This window comes from Mya arenaria, chromosome 3, assembly GCF_026914265.1.
Source record: "Mya arenaria isolate MELC-2E11 chromosome 3, ASM2691426v1".
In the NCBI taxonomy this organism is placed as follows: Eukaryota; Metazoa; Mollusca; class Bivalvia; order Myida; family Myidae; genus Mya; species Mya arenaria.
In genome coordinates, this window is record NC_069124.1 from 13,801,900 (window position 1) to 13,822,052 (window position 20,153).

Genomic DNA, 20,153 nt, shown 5'->3' on the forward strand with positions numbered 1-20,153 from the left:
ATCTGATGTACCAATGAAAGGATTTCAAAATAATTTGGCCCAAATATATTTCACTTTAAAGCTGCATTTTCTCTCAGATTTACCCTTTTAGGCAACTTTTTTTATTCTTTGTCGTCTTTGAATGAACCATTTTTGCGTAAAAAATTGAAAAACAGTGATATTATACTGCTGACAAAAGATCAGATCGCAGATTTTCATATTTCCGTTCGAAAATTAATGATTTATTGCTAAAAATGCTACTAACGCTTTAAGAAAAATGCATAAAACATCATTTCCTGAATATAAATATGAAAACCCGCGATCTGACTTTTTGTTCATAATTCCAACTGGCAACCGTCGAATACCAACATTGCGTGATCACTTTAAACGTGATTTGAAACCCGCTTGAAATGTGACTGTTCAAGCTGGAAGTGGAAACAAATCGAAAACGTGCTGCAAACACACATGCAATTACCCGGGGTGCATTTTAGGAAGACAGTGATTCGTTATGTTTATATCATTGCTGTAATCAAATAAATATTAATAATTAAATGAATCACGATATATTCGTTATGGGATTAAACACGTTATTGACTGCAAACAATTAAAAATAATAAAACAAATCTGAATCACTGTCAAGAAACTGAAAGAAGCAGAGACGTTTCCATGCATTTTTTGTGTGTAAAATTCCCTAGAATCTTCTAATAAGAAGAATTTGGATAGACAAATTATTTGCATTTCAATTATTAATAAGTATATGTTAGATTTAATTGAAACAGGTGATATACATTATCTTAATAAAAATAATACAACTGAAGGGAATGCATAAGCACATTTGCCCATGGCGTTAATTTGCCCTTGTACCCCCAGGGTTAAATCTCGTCATGTAAACGAGATATATTAACATATTGATCTTCACTATGAAACATTATAACATGTTAAGATCAGATCTTTTTAACGTATTAAACAACTTTAAGGTAGAATAAGCACACATATAACAGTTCAAAAATAATGTGATTAACTTATTATGTCTACATCGCACGATTAGATCACTGATTCTTCGGAAGACCCAGCTATCGGATGGCTATGCATAGAGTCTGACACCACAGTCGCCATGGTTTCCGGTTCCAACTCCGGACCATAGCTGCTGGACTGTTTCCGGTAACTACTCCGTTCACGGATGCTGTATGCGCTGCTCCATCGGCGGCCACTAAAATGTTCGTTAGATTTGTTAACACTTGCTCATGATAAAACGGACGGACGGACAGACAGACAGACAGACAAAGAATAATATAAATAAATAAATAAATAAATAAATAAATAAATAAGTAAATAAGTAAATAAATAAATAAATAAATAAATAAATAAATAAATAAATAAATAAATAAATAAATAAATAAATAAATAAATAAATAAATAAATAAATAAATAAATAAATTACCAACCAACTAACCAACTTACTAAATAAATAAATACAGGTGAGTAAGTAAGTCAATTCATAAATAGTAGAAGTATGATCGATGTTTAAGTAAATGTATAATTAGTAAACGATCGTAAAATATTTTCAAGTCGTTCAAGCAACGCATGATAACTCGACTAAATTATATATATTGTGTAGTGACTGTTCAAAGAAATCCTACACTTTCTACATTCTGCATTATTGATTTATAGTTTTTTTCTTTCTATTGTAAACATCATGTATCCTGTCTCCATTCCAATTACCTTATTTTTGGTTTTGTTAAGGGAAGTATCACATTGAACACCTTGTATATTTGTTCAATATTGAATATTCTTTTATATTCAGCCTTTGAACAATAGTTTGTATACATCCTATCTTTGTGAATGTTAATTCATCAATTATGTTTGAATACGTTTTCCTCATTAACTATTTATTTTCCGATTCACATGCCTTCTTTCTGGGACGCAATAAAGTATTGAATTCAATTGAATACCTTACAATATTATTAAATCCAATGTTCGATGAATTTTCTTATTAAAGTTGGATGCGCATGACACTGACCTTGGTTTACAGCAGAGGACAGCCCGGAGCTCCCGAGAGAAGCGGTCGTTCATGGCTGTGTATAGGTAGAAGTTGACGCAGTAATTGGAGTAACTACACAAGTTGATTGTACTCTGGGCAAGGTCCATCCGGGCTACGTCAGCTTTATCCCCAGAGTCTTTGAACCCAGGACTGAGGTAAGAATCGACCACAAAGAAAATGCTAATCGGTGCGGTGGCCGCTAGAAAGTATATCGTGCATACCAGGAGCATCTTTGTCATGCGTACGCTAAACCTGTTAGTATTCCGGACATACCGCTCATGCATCATGTTAGAGCGCTTTAACTGAACATTTCTGAGTATTCGGATTAGAAATATGTTTGAAATGAACATGATGACGAAGGGAACTAAGCTATATACAGTGAGATCGATATAAACGAACACGTAATCGTCAAACCATGAAAACTCTTGTGTCAAAGATGAACACTCTCCCTCAGTGAAATCATTGATACCATTGGTGAAAAAGAAATGTATGTTTACTAGAATCAATACAAACAACGTAATTACAAGTCCTATTTTAACCCGTTTAGTTGTATACCAACGTTTATAACGGAACGGAAAATATGTTTTTACAACCCGTTCTACGGAGACTCCAACGAGAATCCACGAAGAGAACTGCATTGACGAGTAGATGAAGAAATAATAAAACTTGCAGCTGGCGTTACTGATGAGACGAATATCGTAGTCGAATGTGTATAAAATCCAGTAGCGAGGAAGTCCCGTCAACAAAACGACGGAATCTGTTATAGCGAGAAACAGGAGAAACGTTAAAGTTGGCTGGCGCGCGGTGCCGAGTCGCGTCAGCACGCGCACCGTCAACGCGTTGCCTAGCAATCCTGCACAAAATAGAATAAGAGGAACCGTCCGCCATAGCCAGTTGGAGACCGTTTCTTGTACGTAGGTGATGGTAGCGGTCTCCTTTGTAACGGAGTCGCTTGTCGCGGTGGTGATATTTATACATGGTGTCGTAGTATTGTCCCCGATATATGAGTAATCTAGCGAAAATATGCTATCTGTGGTGTTATGCATTTGTTTTGATTCGAGTGTTTTATCGCTTAAAAAAGACCCTACACTGCCGTTTTCCGTTTGATGGCAATATATCCTGTTTAAAACGATCGATCAGAAAACAATCCTGGAAACGGATCCCTGTGGAACGAGGTCAAATACAAAGGAATCATCTCCAGTGTCATTTCAATTTCCTACAGTACGTTATGTATAGCCAGTATTCCTTTGTATTAATTTTGTTCATCAGATTTAATTTCACCAAATCTTACAATATGGTTACCGTTTATGTTTCATTAATTTCACAACACATTGTAGTACTATTGAATATGTTATAATAAGCGAGTCATGTATTGATATCACACAAACTACACATCGTCTGACGAATATATAAAACAGTCCGGTTGAAACACATTTTCGTTTATCATAATTACGTGCAAGAACCTCAACAAAACGATAACAAATGAAAAAGTTTCCTCTTTCAAATATATTCACCTCTCTGTCTTGTCTTTCTATGAGCTCATTTGTAACTGTGATAACTGTCGTTAGATAACTTTCACTTTCGTTATCTTTTATGAGATAATTGAAGTACTGATAATTTATTTAGATACTTCCATTTTTTTATGAAGAAAATGTACTCAATTTCTTCCCCTGTTAGTTGAAACTTCATTTTATGTTGACTTTATCTGTAATTATATAGTACACGAGTTTATGTGTGCGATAATTCACATCTGAAGAAGCGATTTCTCGTAAATACATGTGCATTTTGATTAAATAAGAAAAGGTATGACATATGCTATTTCTTTTTAAGTTAAGTAATTGTACTGATAGTGTTTGTTCATATAATATTAGTTAATGCATAAACATGCAAATAGTTTAAGTGAAAATCTGATTCGGAATGAAGATTAATATCTTATAAACACTATTGATCAGTGTTTAATATTCACTTGATAGTGCCTTCATTGCTTACATTGATGCATTGAATATGCCCTAAATGCTAACATTGATGAGTTAAAGGTGCCCTTCTTGCTCGCATTTATGCGTTGGAGGTGCCCTTCTTGCTCACATTGATGCATTTGAGGTGTCCTTCTTGCACACATTCATGCGTTAGAGGTGGCCTTCTTCCTCACACTGATATGATGGAGATGCTCTACTTGCTCACATTGATGCATTCGAGGTGCCCTTCTTGCTCACATTCATGCGATGGAGGTGGCCTTCTTCCTAAAATTGATATGTTGGAGGTGCCCTTCTTGCTCATATTGATGCGTTGGAGGTGGCCTTCTTGCTCACATTGATGCGTTGAAGTTGGCTTCATTGCTCACATTGATGCGTTAAAGGTGGTCTTCTTGCTCACATTGATGCGTTGAAGTTGGCTTCATTGCTCACATTGATGCGTTGAAGGTGGCCTAATTGCACACATTGATGAGTTGGAGTTGCCCTTCTTGTTCACATTGATGAGATGGAGATGCCCTTCCTGCTTACATTAATGTGTTGGAGGTGCCCTTCGGGCTAACATTGATGATTTGTAGGGGCTCTTCCTGCTCACATTGATAAGTTGTAGGCGCCCTTCTTTATCACATTGATTAGTTGTAGGCGCCCTTTTTGATCACATTGATTAGTTGTAGCTCAAAATTGGTTTTACTGCAAAGCGTCAATGTTATATGAAATAAATATTGCTTAAATCAAACAAGGTCAGAAACATTTTCATGATCGATATTGAATTTAATGATTTTACTGCAAGGTTTGGAACTCTTTACATTGTATTATTAATGTAATACTTAAATTGCCCTTTGAATTGGGTTTATACTTTTAAATGTGAATCGGATTACTTACATTCAACTCCAATGTAGATTCTTTGTGAAGATATAACGTGTACTCCGCCAACATATCATCTATGGCATTGCTTTTAAAAATGGTTTTACGTATCTTAAACGTACTTTTCGGAAATCTCTAACCTTAGACCTTTTACAATTACATGTAAACATACTCACAAAAATCACTTAAATACATAAAGACTCCATGTCTTTCATTGCTTTATAGCTGTTGAACTGTAAACACATTTATTTTCTTACGGTTTTGTGTGTATGTGTAACTTTGTGGGGGAAATTTGCTCGGACAACATTCTGTTTTTCATGTTCAAGTAATCATTCTAAAGAACAATGCATTTAATAATGAATTCGGATGTAACTCTGTAGATGTGCCCTCTCTTTTTGTAAAGCTTTTTTAACAAAGGACGTGCTAAATGATACCTTAACAATAAATGTGTATTTTTTTCAACTGACACTGATCATGTTTTGCTGCTGATGTGCGCATGTGAACACTGTGCTTTTGCAGCTATGCTGCCACTACAAATGAACGCTTCTCGTACTATAACCAATGTAGATTATATAATTATTCTCAAAAATATATTACTGAAAATGGTAAATGTGGTATTGTTGGCCATGAATGTTGTTGCATTTAAAGCTGTACATATTTGTTTTGTGTAATGTAATGTAAATGTTTTAAATGGGAGTATTGGTAGTGTTAGCATTGAATAATTCATGGAATAGGTAGCTAATGAGGTAGCTAAACAGACTTAAACTCTGTAGATTCTTACATTCAACTTCAATGTAGATTCTTTGTGAAGATATAACGTGTACACCACCAACATTGCTTGCTGTGCAAAAGAGTGATATCCCGTAATCAAAAATGCCCACACTACCTTTAACGGTTGAAATAGTAGTTATCATGGTGTCTATAGTCTCTGTTGTTTGTGTTACTTCAGCAGTAACGTCCTTGTCATCGTCTAAGAGATCACGAGTTTTAGAATCGTTTAGCCACGAAATCACAGCCAGTGGTCTTGCTGGTGTTTTCCGGCACTGCGCCTGGTAGGTCGAGTTTTCATGAAGGGTGATATGTTGTGAGAACGGCGGTTTAAAGGTCACGGAAGCAACATGGACTGCAAATCTTAGCCTATTATACTAGTTTTCGTTATTTATTTCATAGCCTTAACAATTTCATATTCGTCTTTTATTAATGTTAATGATTCGATGTTGTTCATTAATATGCTTACATATCTAAAACATATATTTCCGAAGGGTTGCTCTTGACATACGATCAGTTAAATCTTATTTCACAGTTCCATCCCATACTATGACTTTACTTCTTGATATCTCTCAGAACAGCACTGAACATGATGTTGCCAAGACAGAATGCATTGCAAAGGTTAGTGTTTACCAGTGATTGATATACTGTGTATCTTGTGTCTAGACACTTCATAGTTCATCAATATAACATCTACAAACTGAGACATTTATGGCTCCATCATATGCACAAATGAATTCAAGATCACACCTGGCAATGCCTTCTGCTCTTGGTGAAGGCTCCAATGTCGGATTATATTGTCCTGAAAACTTTTGCACGAGTAAACGAGTAACTAAGTATCTTTAACGAGTTGATCATATTGTTAGTATAATATGCTTTGAGGAAGTTATCTTTATTTGCATTTGCGATGTAGGGAAGTTAATGTATGTCTTTAACTTCATTCGAATTCTTAGCTTGAAATAATGTTATATAAATTATTATAATATATATATTCATGTTCGTTACAATGTATCCTCAAACAAAATAATCACACGTGTGTACATGCTTGTTTCGTCGGGTTTTGGGCGGGAAAAAATGGAGGGGAGAACGAAATAAAATAAAAAGAGTTTAAACACAGGAACGGACGAAATATAATTTTTATGTATGAAAGTGCTAAACAAACAAATATTTCATCTAAAGTAAGGAGAACATATAGTCGCCGCGTTGTCCGTCCATTAATACTTCAACACCTTGGACAGAGATTAAGTTAAAGACTACCGAGGTGATTTAAATGAAACCCGAGACATAGATAGAGAGCAATACGCATAAATAAAGTGCGCGAGAATCATAATCCTACGTGCAGCCATTGGAGATGATCTCCCTCTCACTTTTACAGTATATATTTATCAGGAAGCTGCTGTCCAGACAATAACTCAAAAAGTACACAACGAAATTAAACGGTACACTTTGATAAAAAATAGATAGCAGATGCAGTGCGCAAAATATTTTTAATCCTACGTCCATATATTATGTTCTGAATTAAATCTTCTTTAACCATATTTTCACTATGGGAGCTTGCTATTCTTATCTGTTGTCCGGAGCATAATTCCAGTGTTGACGAGAAGTGCAGCCAGAAGATATATCTTCCTTTTGTTTTAGAGTAATTTGAGGTTAATCCGAAATGACCTGGCAGCAGTAAGTGTTTAGATCTCCACATATGAACCTATAAATGAAGAAAGGATAGAAACTTTAAGAACACTTCTTACAATAATGACATTCCTATTAAATTCACAACGAGTATTCTCCATGAGACAATCTGTCAACATTTGACAACAACAACAACAACAACAACATTTGCCCTCAACGATAGCAGATCTGACCAAAAGCTGACGTCAATCCAACTGGCACACATGCGAATGCCCACAAGGCTCGATGACTTTAAACGCGACGTGAAACCCGCTTGATGTGTGTCTATTCTAGCTTCAATTGTTTGGCATTAACGTTTCACTGATTTTAGTTGCAAGCTAACTTTATTAGTGCGCTGATCCTGTTTTGTTATGTCCATTTCATGTCTGTCTCTTGTCCATTTCGTTTTGTCGATTTCATGTCTGTCTCTTGTCCATTTCGTTTTGTCAATTTCATGTCTGTCTCTTGTCCATTTCGTTTTGTCCATTTCATAGCTATCTCTTGTCCATTTCGTTTTGTCCATTTCATAGCTATCTCTTGTCCATTTCGTTTTGTCCATTTCATAGCTATCTCTTGTCCATTTCGCTTTGTCCATTTCATAGCTATCTCTTGTTCATTTCGTTTTGTCCATTTCATAGCTATCTCTTGTTCATTTCGCTTTGTCCATTTCATAGCTATCTCTTGTTCATTTCGTTTTGTCCATTCCATAGCTATCTCTTGTCCATTTCGCTTTGTCCATTTCATAGGTATCTCTTGTCCATTTCGTTTTGTCCATTTCATAGCTATCTCTTGTCCATTTCGCTTTGTTCATTTCATAGCTATCTCTTGTCCATTTCGTTTTGTCCATTTCATAGCTATCTCTTGTCCATTTCGCTTTGTCCATTTCATAGCTATCTCTTGTCCATTTCGTTTTGTCCATTTCATAGCTATCTCTTGTCCATTTCGCTTTGTCCATTTCATAGCTATCTCTTGTCCATTTCGTTTTGTCCATTTCATAGCTATCTCTTGTCCATTTCTCTTTGTCCATTTCATAGGTATCTCTTGTCCATTTCGTTTTGTCCATTTCATAGCTATCTCTTGTTCATTTCGCTTTGTCCATTTCATAGCTATCTCTTGTTCATTTCGTTTTGTCCATTTCATAGCTATCTCTTGTTCATTTCGCTTTGTCCATTTCATAGCTATCTCTTGTCCATTTCGTTTTGTCCATTTCATAGCTATCTCTTGTCCATTTCGCTTTTTCCATTTCATAGCTATCTCTTGTCCATTTCGCTTTGTCCATTTCATAACTATCTCTTGTGCATTTTGCTTTGTCCATTTCATAGCTATCTCTTGTCCATTTCGTTTTGTCCATTTCATAGCTATCTCTGGTCCATTTCGTTTTGTCCATTTCTTAGCTATCTCTGGTCCATTTCGCTTTGTCCATTCCATAGCCATCTCTTGTCCATTTCGGTTTGTCGATTTCATAGCTATCTCTGGTCCATTTCGTTTTGCCCATTTCATCGCTATCTCTTGTCCATTTCGTTTTGTCCATTCCATAGCTATCTCTTGTCCATTTCGTTTTGTCCATTTCATAGCTATCTCTTGTATATTTCGTTTTGTCCATTTCATAGCTATCTCTTGTATATTTCGTTTTGTCCATTTCATAGCTATCTCTTGTCCATTTCGTTTTGTCCATTTCATAGCTATCTCTTGTCCATTTCACTTTGTCCATTTCATAGCTATCTCTTGTCCATTTCGTTTTGTCCATTTCATAGCTATCTCTTGGCGATTTCGTTTTGTCCATTCCATAGCTATCTCTTGTCCATTTCGTTTTGTCCATTTTATAGCTATCTCTTGTATATTTTGTTTTGTCCATTCCATAGGTATCTCTTGTATATTTCGTTTTGTCCATTTCATAGGTATCTCTTATATATTTCGTTTTGTCCTTTTCAAAGTTATCTCTTGTCCATTCCGCTTTGTCCATTTCATAGCTATCTCTTGTCCATTCCGCTTTGTCCATTTCATAGCTATCTCTTGTTCATTTCGTTTTGTCCATTTCATAACTATCTCTTGTCCATTTCGTTTTGTCCATTTCATAGCTATCCCTTGTCCATTTCGTTTTGTCCATTTCATAGCTATCTCTTGTCCATTTCGTTTTGTCCATTTCATAGCTATCTCTTGTCCATTTCGCTTTGTCCATTTCATAGCTATCTCTTGTCCATTTCGCTTTGTCCATTTCATAGCTATCTCTTGTCCATTTCGTTTTGTCCATTTCTTAGCTATCTCTGGTCCATTTCGTTTTGTCCATTTCTTAGCTATCTCTTGTCCATTTCGTTTTGTCCATTTCATAGCTATCTCTGGTCCATTTCGTTTTGTCCATTTCTTAGCTATTTCTTGTCATTTCGCTTTGTCCATTTCATAGCTATCTCTTGTCCATTTCGCTTTGTCCATTTCGTAGCTATCTCTTGTCCATTTCGTTTTGTCCATTTCATAGCTATTTCTGGTCCATTTCGTTTTGTCCATTTCTTAGCTATCTCTTGTCCATTTCGTTTTGTCCATTTCATAGCTATCTCTGGTCCATTTCGTTTTGTCCATTTCTTAGCTATCTCTTGTCCATTTCGTTTTGTCCATTCCATAGCTATCTCTGGTCCATTTCGTTTTGTCCATTTCTTAGCTATCTCTTGTCCATTTCGTTTTGTTCATTTCATAGCTATCTCTGGTCCATTTCGTTTTGTCCAATTCATAGCTATCTCTTGTCCATTTCGTTTTGTCCATTTCATAGCTATCTCTGGTCCATTTCGTTTTGTCCATTTCTTAGCTATCTCTTGTCCATTTCGCTTTGTCCATTTCATAGCTATCTCTGGTCCATTTCGTTTTGTCCATTTCTTAGCTATCTCTTGTCCATTTCGCATTGTCCATTTCATAGCTATCTCTTGTCCATTTCGTTTTGTCCATTTCATAGCTATCTCTTGTCCATTTCGTTTTGTCCATTCCATAGCCATCTCTTGTCCATTTCGTTTTGTCGATTTCATAGCCATCTCTTGTCCATTTCGCTTTGTCCATTTCTTAGCTATCTCTTGTCCATTTCGTTTTGTCCATTCCATAGCTATCTCTGGTCCATTTCTTTTTGTCCTTTTCATAGCTATCTCTGGTCCATTTCGTTTTGTCCATTTCATAGCTATCTCTGGTCCATTTCGTTTTGTCCATTTCATAGCTATCTCTTGTCCATTTCGTTTTGTCCATTCCATAGCTATCTCTTGTCCATTTCGTTTTGTCCATTTCATAGGTATCTCTTGTATATTTCGTTTTGTCCATTTCATAGGTATCTCTTGTATATTTCGTTTTGTCCATTTCATAGCTATCTCTTGTCCATTCCGCTTTGTCTATTTCATAGCTATCTCTTGTCCATTTCGATTTGTCCATTTCATAGCTGTCTCTTGTCCATTTCGTTTTGTCCATTTCATAGCTATCTCTGGTCCATTTTGTTTTGTCGATTTCATAGCTATCTCTGGTCCATTTCGTTTTGTCCATTTCATAGCTATCTCTTGTATATTTCGTTTTGTCCATTTCATAGCTATCTCTTGTATATTTCGTTTTGTCCATTCCTTAGGTATCTCTTGTATATTTCGTTTTGTCCATTTCATAGGTATCTCTTATATATTTCGTTTTGTCCTTTTCAAAGTTATCTCTTGTCCATTCCGCTTTGTCCATTTCATAGCTATCTCTTGTCCATTCAGCTTTGTCCATTTTATAGCTATCTCTTGTTCATTTCGTTTTGTCCATTTCATAACTATCTCTTGTCCATTTCGTTTTGTCCATTTCATAGCTATCTCTTGTCCATTTCGTTTTGTCCATTTCATAGCTATCTCTTGTCCATTTCGTTTTGTCCATTTCATAGCTATCTCTTGTCCATTTCGCTTTGTCCATTTCATAGCTATCTCTTGTCCATTTCGCTTTGTCCATTTCATAGCTATCTTTTGTCCATTTCGCTTTGTCCATTTCATAGCTATCTCTTGTCCATTTCGTTTTGTCCATTTCATAGCTATCTCTGGTCCATTTCGTTTTGTCCATTTCTTAGCTATCTCTTGTCCATTTCGCTTTGTCCATTCCATAGCCATCTCTTGTCCATTTCGTTTTGTCGATTTCATAGCCATCTCTTGTCCATTTCGTTTTGTCCATTTCTTAGCTATCTCTTTTCCATTTCGTTTTGTCGATTTCATAGCAATCTCTTCTCCATTTCGTTTTGTCAATTTCATGTCTGTCTCTTGTCCATTTCGTTTTTTCCATTCCATAGCTATCTCTGGTCCATTTCGTTTTGTCCATTCCATAGCCATCTCTTGTCCATTTCGTTTAGTCGATTTCATAGCTATCTCTTGTCCATTTCGTTTTGTCCATTCCATAGCTATCTCTGGTTCATTTCGTTTTGTCGATTTCATAGCCATCTCTTGTCCATTTCGTTTTGTCCTTTCCATAGCTATCTCTGGTCCATTTCTTTTTGTCCTTTTCATAGCTATCTCTGGTCCATTTCGTTTTGTCCATTTCATAGCTATCTCTTGTCCATTTCGCTTTGTCCATTTCATAGCTATCTCTGGTCCATTTCGCTTTGTCCATTCCATAGCCATCTCTTGTCCATTTCGTTTTGTCGATTTCATAGCTATCTCTTGTGCATTTCGCTTTGTCCATTTCATAGCCATCTCTTGTCCATTTCATTTTGTCCATTTCATAGCTATCTCTTGTATATTTCGTTTTGTCCATTTCATAGCCATCTCTTGTCCATTTCTTTTTGTCCTTTTCATAGCTATCTCTTGTTCATTTCGTTTTGTCCATTTCATAGCTATCTCTTGTATATTTCGTTTTGTCCATTTCATAGCCATCTCTTGTCCATTTCGTTTTGTCCATTTCATAGCCATCTCTTGTCCATTTCATTTTGTCCATTTCATAGCCATCTCTTGTATATTTCGTTTTGTCCATTTCATAGCCATCTCTTGTCCATTTCTTTTTGTCCTTTTCATAGCTATCTCTTGTCCATTTCGTTTTGTCCATTTCATAGCTATCTCTTGTATATTTCGTTTTGTCCATTCCATAGCCATCTCTTGTCCATTTCTTTTTGTCCTTTTCATAGCTATCTCTTGTCCATTTCGTTTTGTCCATTTCATAGCTATCTCTTGTATATTTCGTTTTGTCCATTTCATAGCCATCTCTGGTCCATTTCTTTTTGTCCATTTCATAGCTATCTCTTGTCCATTTCGTTTTGTCCATTTCATAGCTATCTCTTGTCCATTTCGCTTTGTCCATTTCATAGCTATCTCTTGTCCATTTCGTTTTGTCCATTCCATAGCTATCTCTTGTCCATTTCGTTTTGTCCATTTCATAGCTATCTCTTGTCCATTTCGTTTTGTCCATTTCATAGCTATCTCTTGTATATTTCGTTTTGTCCATTTCATAGCTATCTCTGGTCCATTTCTTTTTGTCCTTTTTATAGCTATCTCTTGTCCATTTCGTTTTGTCCATTTCATAGCTATCTCTTGTATATTTCGTTTTGTCCATTTCATAGCCATCTCTTGTCCATTTCGTTTTGTCCATTTCATAACTATCTCTTGTCCATTTCGTTTTGTCCATTTCATAGCTATCTTTGGTCCATTTCATTTTGTCCATTTCATAGCTATCTCTTGTCCATTTCGCTTCGTCCATTTCATAGCTATCTCTTGTCCATTTCGTTTTGTCCATTTCATAGCTATCTCTTGTCCATTTCGTTTTGTCCATTTCATAGCTATCTCTTGTCCATTTCGCTTTGTCCATTTCATAGCTATCTCTTGTCCATTTCGTTTTGTCCATTTCATAGCTATCTCTTGTCCATTTCTCTTTGTCCATTTCATAGGTATCTCTTGTCCATTTCGTTTTGTCCATTTCATAGCTATCTCTTGTTCATTTCGCTTTGTCCATTTCATAGCTATCTCTTGTTCATTTCGTTTTGTCCATTTCATAGCTATCTCTTGTTCATTTCGCTTTGTCCATTTCATAGCTATCTCTTGTCCATTTCGTTTTGTCCATTTCATAGCTATCTCTTGTCCATTTCGCTTTTTCCATTTCATAGCTATCTCTTGTCCATTTCGCTTTGTCCATTTCATAACTATCTCTTGTGCATTTTGCTTTGTCCATTTCATAGCTATCTCTTGTCCATTTCGTTTTGTCCATTTCATAGCTATCTCTGGTCCATTTCGTTTTGTCCATTTCTTAGCTATCTCTGGTCCATTTCGCTTTGTCCATTCCATAGCCATCTCTTGTCCATTTCGGTTTGTCGATTTCATAGCTATCTCTGGTCCATTTCGTTTTGCCCATTTCATCGCTATCTCTTGTCCATTTCGTTTTGTCCATTCCATAGCTATCTCTTGTCCATTTTGCTTTGTCCATTCCATAGCTATCTCTTGTCCATTTTGCTTTGTCCATTCCATAGCTATCTCTTGTCCATTTTGCTTTGTCCATTCCATAGCTATCTCTTGTCCATTTAGTTTTGTGCATTCCATAGGTATCTCTTGTCCATTTTGCAGATATCCATTTCATAGCTATCTCTTGTCCATTTTGCTTTGTCCATTCCATAGCTATCTCTTGTCCATTTCGTTTTGTCCATTTCATAGCTATCTCTTGTCCATTTTGCTTTGTCCATTCCATAGCTATCTCTTGTCCATTTTGCTTTGTCCATTCCATAGGTATCTCTTGTCCATTTCGTTTTGTCCATTTCATAGCTATCTCTTGTCCATTTCGCTTTGTCCATTTCATAGCTATCTTTTGTCCATTTTGCTTTGTCCATTCCATAGCTATCTCTTGTATATTTCGTTTTGTCCATTTCATAGCTTTTGTCCATTTTGTCTCGGTGACTGTCAATTAGCTTGACAAATGTAGTGTGCTTGTCATGTTGTTCAATTTAAAATACGATTACAAAAGAATACTTGCTGTGTATAAAGTGTGTGTTAAGGCGGATAAAAAACATAGGTTTTTGATTTTTTAAGTACCATATCTGATGTACCAATGAATGGATTTCAAAATAATTTGGCCCAAATATATTTCACTTTAAAGCTGCATTCTCTCAGATTTACCCTTTTAGGCAACTTTTTTTATTCGTTGTCTTCTTTGAATGAACCATTTTTGCGTAAAAAAATGAAAAACATTGATATTATACTGCTGACAAAAGATCATATCGCAGATTTTCATATTTCCGTTCGAAAATTAATGATTTATTACTAAAAATGCTACTAACGCTTTAAAAAAAATGCATAAAACATAATTTCCTGAATATAAATATGAAAACCCGCGATCTGACTTTTTGTTCATAATTCCAACTGGAAACCGATGAATTCCAACATTGCGTGATCACTTTAAACGTGATTTGAAACCCGCTTGAAATGTGACTGTTCAAGCTGGAAGTTGAAACAAGTCGAAAACGTGCTGCAAACACACATGCAATTAGCCAGGGTGCATTTTAGAAAGACAGTGATTCTTTATGTTTATATCATTGCTGAAATCAAATAAATATTAATAATTAAATAAATCACAATATATTTGTTATGAGATTAAACATGTTATTGACTGCAAACAATTAAAAATAATAAAACAAATCTGAATTATACATCACTGTCAAGAAACTGAAAGAAGCAGAGACGTTTCCATGCATTTTTTGTGTGTAAAATTCCCTAGAATCTTCTTATAAGAAGAATTTGAATAGACAAATTATTTGCATTTCAATTGTTAATAAGTATATGTTAGATTTAATTGAAACAGGTGATATACATTCTCTAATTAAAAATAATACAACTGAAGGGAATGCATAAGCACATTTGCCCATGGCGTTAATTTGCCCTAGTACCCCCAGGGTTAGATCTCGTCATGTAAACGAGATATATTAACATATTGATCTTCACTATAAATCATTATAACATGTTAAGATCAGATCTGTTTAACGTATTAAACAACTTTTAGGTAGAATAAGCACACTTCTAACAAGTCAAAAATAATGTGATTAACTTATTATTTCTACATCGCACGATTAGATCACTGATTCTTCGGAAGACCCAGCTATCGGATGGCTATGAATAGAGTCTGACACCACAGTCGCCATGGTTTCCGGTTCCAACTCCAGACCATAGCTGCTGGACTGTTTCCGGTAACTGCTCCGTTCACGGATGCTGTATGCGCTGCTCCATCGGCGGCCACTAAAATGTTCGTTAGATTTGTTAACACTTGCTCATGATAAAATGTTTGTTTTATGTTTGGGCGGTGAAACCTAGTAACTGAAATTGAAATGTTGTGGATGTTCGCCCGACGGACAGAGAGACAGACAGACAGACAGAGAATAAAATAAATAAATAAATAAATAAATAAATAAATAAATAAATAAATAAATAAATAAATAAATAAATAAATAAATAAATAAATAAATAAATAAATAAATTAATAAATAAAATAAATAAATAAATAAATAAAATAAATTAATTGATTAAATGAAATACAGGTGAGTTAGTTAGTCAATACATAAATAGTAGAAGTATGATCGAGTTTAAGTAAATGTATAATTAGTAAACGATCGTAAAATATTTTCAATTCGTTCAAGCAACGCATGGTAACTCGACTAAATTATATACATTGTGTATTGACTATTCAAAGTAATCCTACACTTTCTGCATACTGCATTATTGATTTATAGGGGTTTTTTTCTTTCTATTGTTAACATCATGTATCCTGTCTCCATTCCAATTACCTTATGTTTGGTTTTGTTAAGGGAAGTATCACATTGAACACCTTGTATATTTGTTCAATATTGAATATTCTTTTATATTCAGCCTTTGAACAATAGTTTGTATACATCCTATCTATGTGAATGTTAATTCATCAATTATGTTTGAATATGTTTTCCTCATTAACTATTTATTTTCCGATTCACATGCCTTCATTCTGGGACGCAATAAAGTATTGAATTCAATTGAATACCTTACAATATTATCAAATCCAATGTTCGATGAATTTTCTTATTAAAGTTGGATGCGCATGACACTGACCTTGGTTTGCAGTAGAGGACAGCCCGGAGCTCCCGAGAGAAGCGGTCGTTCATGGCTGTGTATAGGTAGAAGTTGACGCAGTAGTTGGAGAAACTAAACAAGTACATTGTACTCCAGGCAAGGTCCATCCGGGCTACACCAGCTTTGTTCCCAGAGTCTTCGAACCCATGACGGAGATACGAATCGACCACAAAGAAAATGCTAATCGGCGCGGTGGCCGCTAGAAAGTACATCGTGCATACCAGCAGCATCTTTGTCATGCGTACGCTAAACCTGTTAGTATTCCGGACGTACCGCTCATGCATCATGTTAGAGCGCTTTAACTGAACATTTCTGAGTATTCGGATTAGAAATATGTTTGAAATGAGCATGATGACGAAGGGAACTAAGCTTAATACTGTGAAATCGATATAAACGAACACGTAATCGTCGAACGTTTTAAAATTTGGTGTCAAAGATGAACACTCTCCCTCAGTGAAGTCATTGATACCATTGGTAAAAAAGAAATGTAAATTAACTAGAATCAATACAATTAACGTAATTACTAGTCCTATTTTAACCCGTTTGGTTGTATACCAACGTTTATAACGGAACGGAAAATACGTTTTAACAACCCGTTCAACGGAGACTCCAACGAGGATCCATGAAGAGTACTGCATGGACGAGTAGATGAAGAAATAATAAAACTTGCAGCCGGCGTTACTGAGGTGACTTATATCGTAGTCGAATGTGTATGAAATCCAGTAACGAGGTAGCCCCGTCAACAAGATGACGGAATCTGTTATAGCGAGAAACAGGAGAAACGTTAAAGTTGGCTGGCGCGCGGTACCGAGTCGCGTCAGCACGCGCACCGTCAACGCGTTGCCTGTCAATCCTGCACATAATAGAATAGGAGAAACCGTCCGCCAGAGCCAGTTGGAGACCGTTTCTTGTACGTAGGTGATGGTAGCGGTCTCGTTTGTAACGGAGTCGCTTGTCGCGGTGGTGATATTTATACATGGTGTCGTAGTATTGTCCCCGATATATGAGTAATCTAGCGAAAATAGGCTATCTGTGGTATTATGCATTTGTTTTGAATCGAGTGTTTTATTGCTTAAAAAAGAGCCTACACGTTTTCCGTTTGATGGCAATATATCCTTTTTAAAACGATCGATCAGAAAACAATCCTGGAAACGGATCCCTGTGGAACGAGGTCAAATACAAAGGAATCATCTCCAGTGCCATTTCAATTTCCTGTAGTATGTTATGTATAGCCAGTATTCCTTTGTATAAATTTTGTTCATCAGATTTAATTTCACCAAATCTTACAATATGGTTACCGTTTATGTTTCATTAATTTCACAACACATTGTAATACTTAGCTTGAAACTTTGGTCCAATTGAATATGTTATAATAAGCGAGTCATGTATTGATATCACACAAACTACACATTGTCTGACGAATATTAAAAACAGTCCGGTTGAAACACATTTTCGTTTATCATAATTACGTGCAAGAACCTCAACAAAACGATAACAAATGAAAAAGTTTCCTCTTTCAAATATATTCACCTCTCTATCTTGTCTTTCTATGAGCTCATTATTAACTGTGATAACTGTCGTTAGATAACTTTCACTTTCGTTATCTATAATGAGGTAATTGAAGTACTGATAATTTATTGAGATACTTCCGGTTTTTTTATAAAGAAAATAAACCCAATTTCTGCCCCTGTTAATTGAAACTTCATTTTATGATGACTTTATCTGTAATTATTTAGTACACGAGTTTATGTGTGCGATAAATCATAGCTGAAGAAGCGATTTCTTGTAAATGCATGTGCATTTTGATTAAATAAGATACGCAATGAAATATATGTTACTTCTTTTAAAAGTTAAGTAATTATGCTGATAGTGTTTGTCTCATATAATATTAGTTAATGCATATACATGCAAATAGTTTAAGTGAAAATCTGATTCGGAATAAAAATTAATATCTTATAAAAGCTATTAATCAGTGTTAAATACTCACTTGATAGTGCCTTCATTGCTCACATTGATGCATTGAATGTACCCTAAATGCTCACATTGGTGAGTTAGAGGTGCCCTTCTTGCTCACATTGATGAATTGGAGGTGCCCTTCTTGCTGACATTGGTGAGTTAGAGGTGCCCTTCTTGCTCACATTGATGAATTGGAGGTGCCCTTCTTGCTGACATTGATGAGTTGGAGGTGCCCTTCTTGCTGACTTTGATGAGTTGGAGGTGCCCTTCTTGCTGACTTTGATGAATTGGAGGTGTCATTCTTGCTCACATTGATGAGTTGGGGGTGCCCTTCCTGCTCATATTGATGTGTTGGAGGTGCCCTTCTGGCTGACATTGATGAATTGTAGGTGCCCTTCTAGGTCACAATAATGAGTTGAAAATGCCCTTCCTGCTTGCATAAATGAGTAAGAGGTGCCCTTCCTGCTCACATTGATGAGTTGGAGGTACCCTTATTGCTCACCTGTTGAGTTGTAGGTGCTCGTCTTGCTCACATTGATGCGTCGGGTGGCTTTCTTGCTCACATTAATGTGTTTGGGGTGCCTTCATTGCGCAACTGATGAGTTGTAGGTGGCCTTCTTGCTCACATTGATGTGTTGAAGGTGGCCTTATTGCTCACATTGATTTGTTGAAAATGCTTTCCTTGCTCACATTGATGAGTTGGAGGTGCACTTCTAGCTCACATTGATGAGTTGGAGGTGCACTTCTAGCTCACATTGATGAGTTAGAGGTTCCCTTCCTGATCACATTGATGAGTTGGAGGTGCACTTCTAGCTCACATTGATGAGTTGGAGGTGCACTTCTAGCTCACATTGATGAGTTGGAGGTGCACTTCTAGCTCACATTGATGAGTTGGAGGTGCACTTCTAGCTCACATTGATGAGTTGGAGGTGCCCTTCAAGCTCACATTGATGAGTTGGAGGTGCACTTCTAGCTCACATTAATGAGTTGGAGGTGCACTTCTAGCTCACATTGATGAGTTGGAGGTGCCCTTCAAGCTCACATTGATGAGTTGGAGGTGCCCTTCTAGCTCACATTGATGAGTTGGAGGTGCCCTACTGCTAACATTAATGAGTTGGAGGTGCCCTTCTTGCTCACCTTTTGAGTTTATGGTGCTCGTCTTGCTCACATTGATGAGGTGGTGGTACCCTCATTGCTCACATTGATGTGTTGAATGTGTCCTCATTGCTCACATTGATGTGTTGAATGTGTCCTCATTGCTCACATTGATGTATTGAATGTGTCCTCAATGCTCACATTGATGTGTTGGATATGTCCTCATTGCTCACATTGATGAGTTGGATGTGTCCTCATTGCTCACATTGATGTGTTGGATGTGTCCTCATTGATCAACTGATGAGTTGGTGGTACCTTCATTTCCCACATTAATTAGTTGGATGAGTCTTCATTGCTCACATCGATGAGTTGGTGGTGCCTTCATTACTCACATTGATAAGTTGGATGTGTCTTCAATGCTCACATTGATGAGTTGGTGGTGACCTCATTGCTCACATTGATGAGTCTGATGTGTCTTCATTGCTCAACTGATGAGTTGGAGATGCTTTCATTGCCCACATTGAGTAATTTGATGTGTTCTCATTGCTCAACTGATGAGTTACTGGTGTCCTCATTGCCAACATTGAGGAGTTTGATGTGTCCTCATTGCTCAACTGATGAGTTGGTGATGCCTTCATTGCTCACATTGAGTAATTGGATGTGTCCTAATTGCTCAACGGATGAGTTGGTGGTGCCCTCATTGCCCACATTTAGGAGTTTGATGTGTCTTCATTGCTCAACTGATGAGTTGGTGGTGCTTTCATT

The 20,153-nt window shown here is 36.3% G+C and overlaps 2 protein-coding genes across 2 annotated transcripts; both read right to left on the bottom strand.

Moving 5' to 3' along the window:
• Positions 1-589: 589 nt before the first annotated feature.
• LOC128227300 (nociceptin receptor-like) lies at positions 590-3,538 on the bottom strand. The gene is made up of 2 exons (XM_052937703.1): positions 2,000-3,538; positions 590-1,189 (listed from the first exon to the last, which is right to left on the bottom strand). Exons 1-2 carry the CDS (start codon positions 3,064-3,066, stop codon positions 1,024-1,026), a joined length of 1,233 nt encoding a protein of 410 aa, XP_052793663.1. The 5' UTR covers positions 3,067-3,538; the 3' UTR covers positions 590-1,023.
• Positions 3,539-14,841: 11,303 nt separating this feature from the next.
• On the bottom strand, positions 14,842-17,833 carry LOC128227299 (allatostatin-A receptor-like). Its single transcript, XM_052937702.1, has 2 exons — positions 16,317-17,833; positions 14,842-15,473 (listed from the first exon to the last, which is right to left on the bottom strand). The coding sequence occupies exons 1-2, from the start codon at positions 17,381-17,383 to the stop codon at positions 15,308-15,310; spliced, it is 1,233 nt and encodes a 410-aa protein (XP_052793662.1). The 5' UTR covers positions 17,384-17,833; the 3' UTR covers positions 14,842-15,307.
• Positions 17,834-20,153: the final 2,320 nt, after the last annotated feature.